The sequence below is a fragment of the Vicia villosa genome, linkage group LG3, assembly GCF_029867415.1.
Source record: "Vicia villosa cultivar HV-30 ecotype Madison, WI linkage group LG3, Vvil1.0, whole genome shotgun sequence".
NCBI classification, from domain to species: Eukaryota; Viridiplantae; Streptophyta; class Magnoliopsida; order Fabales; family Fabaceae; genus Vicia; species Vicia villosa.
This window is the reverse complement of record NC_081182.1, coordinates 75457359-75468241: the sequence shown is the minus strand read 5'-3', so window position 1 is coordinate 75468241 and position 10883 is coordinate 75457359. Positions and strand designations below refer to the sequence as shown.

The following is a 10883-nucleotide window of genomic DNA, read 5'->3' as shown; positions in this document are numbered from 1 at the left end:
ACAGGTTCTGTTTAGCACCCAGTCAAAGTCAAAAATGGTGAATCCAGTAGACGAGAAACTAGGCAAAAAGGCTCCAAGATTGTTAAGTATTCCGGGATAACGAGATTAATAATGATGGTGATTTCATTCACTTTGCACTTATGGCCGAATCTGAGCCCGTTAGCATGGAGGAGGCATTAAGTAATCCAAAGTAGGTGTGTGCGGTCAAAGAGGAACTAGAATCGATCGAGAAGAATAATACTTGGGAGTTGGTTCATCTACTAGAATGAAAGAAGCCAATCGGTATGAGATGGGTCTATAAAGTGAAGCAAATCGAAAAGGAAAAATTGTCAAGCATAAGGCTCGACTAGTTGTGAAGGGATTTTTGCAAAGAGAAGGTATAGAATTTGATGAGGTTTTTGCACATGTTTCTAGGCTAGAAACCATAAGGCTAGTTGTTGGCATTGTAAATTGCAACAGTTGGTCGATGTATCAAATGGATGTGAGATTTGAAGTTTTGAATGGTCCACTTGAGGAAGAAGTTTATGTAAACAGCCCCCTGGTTTTGTTGGGACAAATCAATAGGGAAAGGTCTACAAATTGAAGAAAATGCTTTATGATTTGAAACAAGCTCCAAGAGCTTGAAACAAATGCATATATGGTTTCCTAGTCGACGTTGGCTTTAAGAAATGTGTTTATGAGCATATGATGTCTATGTGAATATGGATGCAAGCAAAGATGTGAGTATACTTTTCTTATATGTTTATGATTTGGTGATCATGGACAACAATGAGTTATGTATTTCTAAGTTCATGAGTGAGCTTATGGATGAATTTGAAATGAGGGACCTGGTATCATGACTTACTTTTTTGGCATAGAGTTCCACAAAAGCAAAATTGGGACTGCTCATGACCGAAGAAAGTATGCACTTAAGATATTGAAGAGGTGTGATATGGAGCATTGCAATGTTGCCAATACACCAGCTGAAGCAAGGTTGAAGCTGTATAAAAGTGATGATAATCAAAATGTGAAACAAACGCAATATTGGAGATTGATTGGTCGTTACATTACTTGTGCAATACGCGGCCAAATTTGGCGTTTAGTGATGGTATTGCGAGTAGATTCATGGAGAGACCGAATGTGTCTCACTTGACAAGAGTTAAGAGGATCATACGATACATCAAAGGTACTCTTGGCTGCAGAATTCTCTTTCCCGCGACTGATATAGATAAAAAGTGCAAATTTCTTGGTTACACGAATTCCAATTGGTGTAGAGATAAGAACGATTGAAAGTCTACGGCTACTTATGTCTTTAAGTTTGGAGGAGCTCCAATATCTTGGTGTTCTAAAAAAGAAGTTGTGGTGGCACTCTCTTCTTGTGACGCCGAGTATATCGCTGCATCGTTTTGTGCGTGTTAGGCTTTGTGGCTTGTGAATATGCTGGAAGAGCTGGGCAACAAGGTTGAAAAAGCTGTCACACTCTTGGTTGATAATGTTTTAGCCATTAATCTTGCTAGGAATGTCATAGCACATGGTAGGAATAGGCATATTGAGATGAGATTTTATTACTTGAGGGACCTGGTGTGTGTGTGTGTGTGTAGGCCAGCTGTGATTAGGATATTGTCGAAGCGAAGAACAAGCTGCTGATTTGTTAACAAAAGGTGTAACAGATGTGGTGTTCAAAAAGCTTGTGATGATTTTGAACATGAAGAACTTGGAGCATTTGAAATAAGGTGGTGTATTGGAAGTCCTTAATAATCAAATGCATTGTGAAAGCTTATGGGATCGTTTAGTGGGAAACAACTTATTGGAAAAACACTTTTAAAAATTTGGAAAAATAAAGTGTCGAAAAGGAAATTGATTACCCAGATTAGGGAAATCTATTTCCTGAAGGTTGTTTCAATTTTCCATTCTGTTTTTAGTTGGGGAAATCGATTACCTCTTTTGAGAAATCAATTTCCGCCCCGTGTTTTGTGTGTTTAGCTATTTTTTGGGTCTGTTTTGGTTCCAAGTTTTATTTAGTGTGTCCTATAAATACTCTCTCATGTAATATTGTTTGAAACTAATGGCATTGTGAATATTTCTCTTAATTACTCTTTCTCTCTCTCTTAATATCTCCAAATTCACTTTCATCTTGTCAAATTAACCACATTTTCTCCATTGATTCACCACACAAGCTTTGTGCTTGTTCCAACATGATTTGCCACTCAAATAAATTCTAACTCTTGATTTTTTTATTTAATTTATTGCTATGCAAACTTATCACTCTTCTAGTCCATAATGAATGATCCAATTGAAATAAAAAATATTTTAAAATGAGTGCCTCATTTTAATTTACCATACAAATTATTTTCTTATTATATTCTTTAATTATTATTATTATTATTATTATTATTATTATTATTATTATTATTATTATTATTATTATTATTATTATTATTATTTTTATCACTCTCAATACTAGAGGGAGTATATTGTTCAAACACCTTTACAAACAACTATCTAACTAATTCAGCGATAGAGGGAGTATATTGTTCAAACACCTTTATTTTTACATTGGAAATATAAATGTCCTACCCCTTATTCCATATTTATATTTATTCTTCATTATTAATATTAATATTTGCAACATTTTAAACCGTGTAAAAATATGTACAAACTGTATAAAATATTAATGTATGGTTATCAACCAAACCAAATATCATTAGTTGCAATCATTTGATTATGAACTAAAAAGGTCCATTTCATAATTATTAAACATAAATTTAAAATTACTAGATTCATTTAACTTCACGTATTATATTTGCAGCTTCATTTTCAACAATGCAGAACAAACTGAAGGGGTAATTCCCTTTCCACATGCACTTCAAATGTCACTCACTTATGACATCACCAATCATAGAAATCACACTTCCTTTTCAATTTCAATTGTGTATATAACAAACCCTTTAACTTGTCTCTTCCATTTGTAAAGATGGAGCAAGATATGGAGAAGAGAAAAGGAGAAAAAAGTGAACAAAGTAATGAAGAAAAATGGGTGCATGATGGTTCTTTTGATTATAAAGGAAGAGTTCCTCTTCGCGCTTCGACCGGTGCGTGGAAAGCTTCTCTCATTGTCATCAGTAAGATATCATTAGTTTATTTCATGTTTGTTAAATTGTGTTCAAGCATGCATGTTGAATAAATAACATGTAGCACATTTTATTTGATTTTGAGCAGTGGTTGAAATTAGTGAAAGGATGAGTCACTATGGAATATCAATGAACCTTATAACTTACCTGACTGAAGTGATTCATGAAGACCTCAAAACAGCTGCTAAGAATGTAAACAACTGGTATGGAGTAACAACTCTAATGCCGCTGATAGGAGGATTTGTCGCTGATGCGTACACTGGTCGGTTTTATATGGTTCAATTGTCATCCCTAATATATATGATGGTAAATGTTTTTAATTTTTGTTAGCTTACATTATCACGTCCTTTATCACCTCGTTTATCCTAACTTCGATAAAAAGCAGGATAAACGAGGTGATACTTAAGATGCGCAAGAACTGATATACATGTTTCCGTGAAAAATAAGCCTAATTTATTGTTGTGAAACTCGAATCAGGGGCTATGCCTGTTGACAATGTCTCAATACATCCCGAGTCTAAGGTCATGCAATACGGAGATATGTCAACGGCCGAGGAAAGTTCACGAGGTGGTTTTCTTTCTTGCGATTTATGCTAAATCCTTGGGAACGGGAGGATTTAGGCCATGCTTACAAAGCTTTGGCGCTGATCAATTTGATGATGGTCATTTGGAAGAAATGAAGAAGAAACTGTCTTTCTTCAACTGGTGGAACTTTGGATTATGCTTTGCAGTGTTGATTAGTTCAACAGTGATTGTTTATGTTCAAGATGTTGTCAACTGGGGAGTTTCATCTCTATTACTTACTAGCTTTATGGCTATTGCTGTCATAACTTTCTGGATAGGCAAGCCGTTTTACAGGTACCGAAAGACGGAAGGAAACCCTCTATTGCCGATTTTACAGGTCCTAGTTGCGGCCATAAGGAAAAGGGGTTTGCATTGTCCTTCAAATCCGGATTTATTGTATCGAGTTCCAATTTCAGATCAGTCTCAAGGAAGACTTCTGAGCCATACCAGAAGATTCAGGTATGAATATCACACATTCACTTTATCCAACTGAGACGAATTGTTAAAATTACGTGTAAGATAGGCCAGATTGTTCAAAAGGTGCGTATAGCCTAGTCTATTTAACACTTAGCTTGGCTCGAACTATATAAAAAAAGATCAGGTCGAACCTTAAAATAAGCCTATGACAGTTAATAGGTTAGACTCATGCCTTGTGAAGCTTGACCTAACTTATCCTACCGTGTTTCCACCTCTTGTTCGATACATTTTTTCTGACTGGTTGTTAATTACTTGTAATGATGAACAAATAGGTTTCTTGACAAGGCTGCAATAATCGAAGAGGAATACGTTGAGCAGGAAGTAAATCCATGGAGATTAGCAACATTGACAAGAGTGGAGGAGACAAAGCTTGTATTGAACATAGTTCCAATATGGATAACTTTGTTAGCATCTGGAGCATGTGGAGCACAAGGCACAACTTTCTTTGTCAGACAAGCAGCTGCTACAGATTTAAACATAGGCAACGGTTTCAAAATTCCGCCAGCTTCCCTAAATTCTGTTTCTGCCATTGGCACGTTAATCGGTGTCCCCATTTACGATAAGGTTTTTGTTCCAATAATGAGGAAAATCACCGGAAACGAAAGGGGGATCAGTATCCTTCGCAGGATAAACATTGGCTTGATACTCTCCGCCATGATAATGGTTCTCTCAGCCTTAGTAGAAGTTAAGAGACTTAGAATGCTTGAGCACGAAGTTTCGAGAACAGGGGAAACAGAGTTAAACACTATGAGTGTGTACTGGTTAATACCACAGAACTTGATCGCTGGCGTCGGGGATGCGTTTTCTATGGTTGGTATGCAAGAGTATTTCTACGACGAAGTTCCCGACTCAATGAGAAGCTTGGGATTGGCATTGTATTTTAGTGTGTTTGGAATTGGAAGCTTCTTAAGCACTTTTTTAATCATTGCGGTGGACAATGTAACGGCGAAGAGTGGCAAAAGTTGGATCGGGAAGGATATAAACTCGAGCCGTTTGGATAAGTTTTATTGGTTGTTGGCAGTTATAAGTTTTTTGAATGTGTTAGTCTTTGTCTTCATAGAAAAGAGGTACATTTATAAGAAAGTACAGATGAAAGCTATGGAAACCAATGGTTACAAGAGTGATGATGATGACAGCATCATGGAGGATACTAAGGTCTAGTCTTATTTTATATATTCATGTGAATCAAATCTTTGATTCATAATGTATTTATGTAATAATTTGATTTATAATATCTATAAGGATTGAAAATATGCAAATTATAACTAAATAAATTACAGTGTTGTTGAAACCAATCCAACATCGAACACTATAATCCAAACTCCTTAGAGAAGAAGTTCATATTACATAGGGAATTGACCGGTCAAACGAATATGGTCGAGAGTACAACGTAAACCATATTTATTAACCGCTGCATTAGCCGATCTAAAGCCTCCACCATAAGCCGGAGAAGAATCATTAGCAATCTGGTTCATGAAAAACTCGCCCAATTTATTTTCAACTTTGGACTTCACGCCTTTCTTTGATGAGTAGGAGGATGAGGAAGAGGAGGAGGAGGATGAAGCCGCGGATATTGATGGCATGGTTCTAGAGCCTGACATGACTTCCGCGTCAAGCCACATGTAAGAAAGAACCTGACAAATACCTTCCTCTACTGCAGGGTCAAGATTGCGGTAACCTTTAAGGCGTAACCAACCGTGCATCAACTCATGGGCAAGGATAGCACCTGTGAGTAACCTGCATCGCATGAAAATATCAGAAAACTTGTTATTGGAGGGAGACCAAAGGAAAAGTTTCCGTCATGTGTTAAATAATAGCTACCTCGGAAGACCATAGAGAACAAGAATAGCTGTAACTTCACATTTTCGAATCAACTTTTGAGGTTGACCTCGCATCCCAATTAACCGATGGCCACCTATTTTTGACCATCTATGTACCTGAAACAACAGAAAATCAGAAATACGCGTAACTACATTTAAGCCCGTTTCAACATTCTCTAATCTGATAAAACAAAAGCAAAAAATTTTGAAAATCGTACACTGGTGACAGTTTGTTCTTCTGAAAGACATAAGCCTCTTGTTTCCGGAACGTGATGGTAACCCTGGACAAAACTATCCAATTAGAAAGAGTAAGAGGAATTAGATAAATTTCTATGACTTATAAACAAAGTGTGGATGGTTCATTACATTCTTCTCTCCGACAATGGCTTCGTTAAGTGCTTCTCTCCCAACTAGAAGCATCGGGATTTGTTGATCGATTCTCATATTCATTCCTTCGTAGTAGTCTCTAATAGCATGATAAAGAGGTTGACATTCACCGGTATCTGTTATAGCCGATTCCATACACTCAAAGCACAAAATCCGTCCATCATCCAATCTAAAGTATCTTTCTCCCCGAGACTTCAAGATCATTCAAAATATACATATCAGAGAAAGAGAGAAACATATATAGCAAAATTTCATCTCTTAGATTTTAAAAGAGAAATAATAAAATATATTAGTACCTCTAATCTTTCGCAGCTACAACATCGAGCCGTATTGTCATATTCATGAGATGGACAGTACTTTTGGTTCCAATAAGGGTGACACCTATACTCAATCAAACCAGATCCATTTATAGGTATCTGCAAGTGAAATAAATTATTATGTGTTACAGATTATAGGTCAATTGTAATAGACACAGTCGTTTTCGCAGTAATGGATCGTATTTTAAAACCTTGTGACCTTAACTATTGAAGAAAACTAATAATGAAGTAGGACAGTGTGAATACGCAAAGGAAGGGGAAGACGAACTTACATAATGACGGCAAACTTCACATTTAGGATGGCTCAATTCTTTGAAACAATATTTGTGATATGGATGCTTCCCTGACAAAGAAAACTTGGATCAACAGAAACAAAAGGCGGTAAGAGATGGATAGAAGATAAATGTTACAACAATCAATGCTTTTGTAAGCTTCAATAACATGAATTTACGAATGCATCTGGATGCTGTGACAGTAAATGTAAATTTCAAGAGGATTTAACTACCTCACGCTCGGTAATAGGATGATGACAAGAGTGACATCGAAAGCAGTCTGGATGATAATAACTTTGTTCGACTCCCAAACAATTTCCGTAGAGTATCTCCTTGTTGCACCCTCCACATAATCTGGTATGCGATGGCATGCTGCAGATCATCAGTTGTATAAGTTATAATGTTACAACACGCGAACATGCATTACATACACATACATACATACACACACAACGTCAGAGAAATCTTGACTTCTACAATGTTGGCTAGAAGTAGTCAATAACAAGTTCCAACAATCATGCTATTGAAGTATCACTCAAATTAGAAGAAATCTTTTTACCTGTATCCCCGGGGATAATAAGGTAAAGGGGCATATGGAGGGTGTAGAGACGACTGCATACGATCCTGAAGTCCCTTTGCATAATCATCATTAGCTCCCGTTCGCCATCTATATCCTTAATGAGAAAATAGAAATAAAAGTTTAATCCACGAGTATCCAAATTACTATAGCAATCGAACAAGAAATTTCTTCAGAATCAGCTCCTACCTGCTGGTATCTTTAAATCTTCATTCAAAGAAAGTGCAATCGCATTGCTCAAATCCTCATCCTCCTTTTTCGTTCTAGCACGGTTATCCTATTCGCATAAAAAATATTGATTACAAAAAATATTGTTATCATTAAGGTATCAATGAAAAAAAAACAAAAACAGATAGTTTAGTCGGTAATTCTGTTTACCAATGATCTAGGTGGAGCTCGCCACGCCATGTTTTCTTCTATAGGCGGCCGAAGATGATGACCACCAACTCTTCCTCTATTGGACCCAATTTTGAAAATCTTACCAAACCATTTCATAAAACCAGATTTTCTTTCTGAGTATGAAGAAGAAAAATCCCCTGCTTCCCAACAAAATTGCAACAACAATAAAGGGTTTAATTGAAATAGTTAAATCATAGTATAAATCAAATTGTGTGTATCAATCAACTAGAGTCCTGGTGGTATACACAACATAATTAAGCTCTTATAGCATAAGCATTTATCTAATAAGTGCTTATATATAAACAATTTTTATGACAAAAAATAACATGAAGTCAAATAATTTTCATATAAGCTATAAACTATTTTCTTAAGACATCCTCGGAAGCATAGAGCTTATATAAATAAGCTAAGAACTACGTACGCAGATATCATAAGTTGTTTCAATAAGTTCTTTCAAACAATCTCATAAGTGTTTAATAGGTAAATAAATTCAAATAAGTCAACTCAAACGGTCTCTACCATATAGCATGCTTTACATAACCTTGGCATCATATCATATGCAATGTAAAATGAAAAACATGGAGAATAACCATCCATGCGCATATACTAAAATCAATAAAAACTAAAAACACAGAACAAAGAGTTATTAAATTTTTTAAAAAAATAGCTTCTTGAGATTGTAAAGTCTCATAATTAATGATATAGAAGGAACAAAAAAGAGAGAAGTAAAATACCATATATGCAAGGGTTAGAAAGATGGTTGATATCTGAAGATGGAGTCATAACGATGGTTGAAGGTTATATGTATAGTTTTTCTGGCTATGTGAGAGCAAAAGAAGGCAAAAGGAAGAATGGAAATGAAAACGATGGGGAGAGAAAAGAAGGGTCTGGAGAGAGAGAGATGAAAAGAAGAGTAAATGAAACATGGTTAATAGTGGTTGAAAAAGAGAGGAGAAGAATCTGAGATGGAAGTGGTAGAGGGAGAGATTCTTGGCTTGGAAAGCAATGAAGAGAAAGTAGGGAATTGCAGAAAGATAGAATAGAATAGAATAGATAGGTTCTCTTGTTGAGAGGGGGAATATTAAGCAACGGTGGATTGTGTTGCAGAGAGAATCATGCTGAGATATAATAAAATTACAGGTATTGTGATAGAGAGGGAAAGTTAAAACCATGATTTTAAATAACAATGCGCTGTCACACATGCGCTTGGATGCTGCGATTGCGATCATTCTGTTAAACTTGGAACACACACCTTTGTGACAAATATACCATTTGTCCACTTAAAATCTTAAGGTTATATGTTAGTGGGTTCTCTCACTTATAAAGTATTTATTCTTCTCTTTTATAACCAATATGAAACTTCTTTCTTACACTTGATTCTCAATAGTGACGTGAAATTTTATAAGAATGTACATCAGATGTTGCGATTAGTAATCCCTGATTACCATAATTGTAGTTGTTGCAACATGTATTTTGGTCGATGCGGCGTAAATTTTGATCGGAAGGTACATCACAAATAAATTTGAGTTTTGAAGTTTCAAAATTTAAATTTTTAACAACATTAAAAAAAATAGCCGTATTTATGTGAGTTCTGGTGGCTAGGGGTGGGAATAGGCCAGGCCGGCCTACAGGGGCCTACGGCCCAGCCTACATAGGCTTAGGCCAGGCTAGGCCTATTTAATAAAGAGTCCAGGCTTAGGCTTTTTTAAAAGCCTATTTTATTAAATAGGCCAGACTTAGGCTATTAAAAAGGCCTATGAAGCCTTATAGGCCGGTCTATATTTTCATATATATTAGAGATATGTTAAATAAGTTGGTTCATGTATGCATATATATTAGAAAAAAAGCTAAATAGGCTACCCTATATAAATATATATATATATATATAACAAATGCTAAATAGGTTCACTTATATATGTATATATAGGCCGACCTACAAGACTTCTTAAGTTATATAGATTAATTAAAAACTTTAATGGAATACAGGCTTTTTAAATAGGCTTTCAGGCCAGGCCAGGCTTTTAAAAAGGCCAGGCCAGGCTAAAAAATTGAGCCTATGATAGGCCTTAGGCCAGGCTTAGGCCTTTTAAGTTTATCGTAGGTCAGGCTCAGGCCTTCTAAAGCCTAGCCTAGCCTAGCCTATTTCCACCCCTACTGGTGGCTATTACCACTTCGTTAAAAAAAAAATCAACAAAGAAGCTTATCACTCTTAAAATTAAGATTATGATACTAATATTGTTTTATAAGTAAATGTGAACAGATTATTGATTATGGATATTTTTGAACGATCAGAATTGTTCAGCATTCACCACTCACCAAGTAAGTTGTCTGGCTTAAAACTCTCTTATGCATATTTGTATGTTAGTACTACTTATATGCAAGAACAAGTTCTTACCCATTAGCATCATTGACATTGATAAATGAATGGTGCATATTATAAGAATCTATTCTTAACTATTAATGCACACTAAGACATTTGCATTGTTTTCTAACAACGGTTCATTTTCTCAACGATTGTTAAAATTCTTAAATTTTTCTCGAGATATCTATGTTTTTGAACTAGGTTTCTTTGACATTCTTTTCTTTAAATTTGTACAATTTTAGTAGTCTACTTTTATTGAACATAGTCCAAAATTATCTAGGACATACATGTAGTGATAATTTATGAATGTGAAAGTCAACTTAAAGTGAAGATGTTATTCAATTTTAATTGATGAAATGTTTTCTAAATGAGTCTTTTATATTTGGTCTTTAAAAGTATTTGATTATTTTTAGTTGTTTTTATTTTGAAAAAATTCTTTAAATCACAAACATATATTAAATTTAGTTCTTTGAATATATAAAATATTTATAACAAAATAATCATTTAAATTACTATTCCATTGTAAATAATAATCATTTTTTCTAATAAAATATCTAAAAAAAATTGATTCAAAATGAAAATGACTATTTCAAAATAGA

The 10883-nt window shown here is 35.0% G+C and overlaps 2 protein-coding genes across 3 annotated transcripts; one reads left to right on the top strand and one right to left on the bottom strand.

Annotated features, from left to right (window-relative positions):
* The first annotated feature begins 2911 nt into the window (after positions 1-2911).
* On the top strand, positions 2912-5409 carry LOC131661912 (protein NRT1/ PTR FAMILY 5.6-like). Its single transcript, XM_058931572.1, has 4 exons — positions 2912-3101; positions 3199-3416; positions 3588-4132; positions 4423-5409. Exons 1-4 carry the CDS (start codon positions 2954-2956, stop codon positions 5309-5311), a joined length of 1800 nt encoding a protein of 599 aa, XP_058787555.1. The 5' UTR covers positions 2912-2953; the 3' UTR covers positions 5312-5409.
* LOC131661913 (protein DA1-related 2-like) lies at positions 5294-8918 on the bottom strand. 2 transcript variants are annotated; one of them, XM_058931573.1, is made up of 11 exons: positions 8657-8918; positions 7902-8062; positions 7713-7800; positions 7506-7620; positions 7180-7318; positions 6947-7030; positions 6654-6773; positions 6337-6549; positions 6189-6251; positions 5972-6087; positions 5294-5887 (listed from the first exon to the last, which is right to left on the bottom strand). In XM_058931573.1, the coding sequence occupies exons 1-11, from the start codon at positions 8703-8705 to the stop codon at positions 5494-5496; spliced, it is 1542 nt and encodes a 513-aa protein (XP_058787556.1). In that variant the 5' UTR covers positions 8706-8918; the 3' UTR covers positions 5294-5493. The 2 variants fall into 2 exon arrangements, with proteins under 2 accessions (XP_058787556.1, XP_058787557.1); XM_058931574.1 differs by having other exon boundaries at positions 7902-8059; positions 8657-8916.
* Between the last annotated feature and the right edge of the window lie 1965 nt (positions 8919-10883).

Coding starts and splice junctions, on each gene's coding strand:
- LOC131661913 (XM_058931573.1), bottom strand. CDS start 8,705: ATGACTCCATCTTCAGATATCAACCATCTTTCTAACCCTTGCATATAT. Junction 7,031..7,179: donor ATCCTATTACCGAGCGTGAG/GTAGTTAAATCC, acceptor TGTTGATCCAAG/TTTTCTTTGTCAGGGAAGCA. Junction 6,550..6,653: donor GTAGCTGCGAAAGATTAGAG/GTACTAATATAT, acceptor ATGATCTTGAAG/TCTCGGGGAGAAAGATACTT.
- LOC131661912 (XM_058931572.1), top strand. CDS start 2,954: ATGGAGCAAGATATGGAGAAGAGAAAAGGAGAAAAAAGTGAACAAAGT. Junction 3,102..3,198: donor AGCTTCTCTCATTGTCATCA/GTAAGATATCAT, acceptor GATTTTGAGCAG/TGGTTGAAATTAGTGAAAGG. Junction 4,133..4,422: donor AGCCATACCAGAAGATTCAG/GTATGAATATCA, acceptor ATGAACAAATAG/GTTTCTTGACAAGGCTGCAA.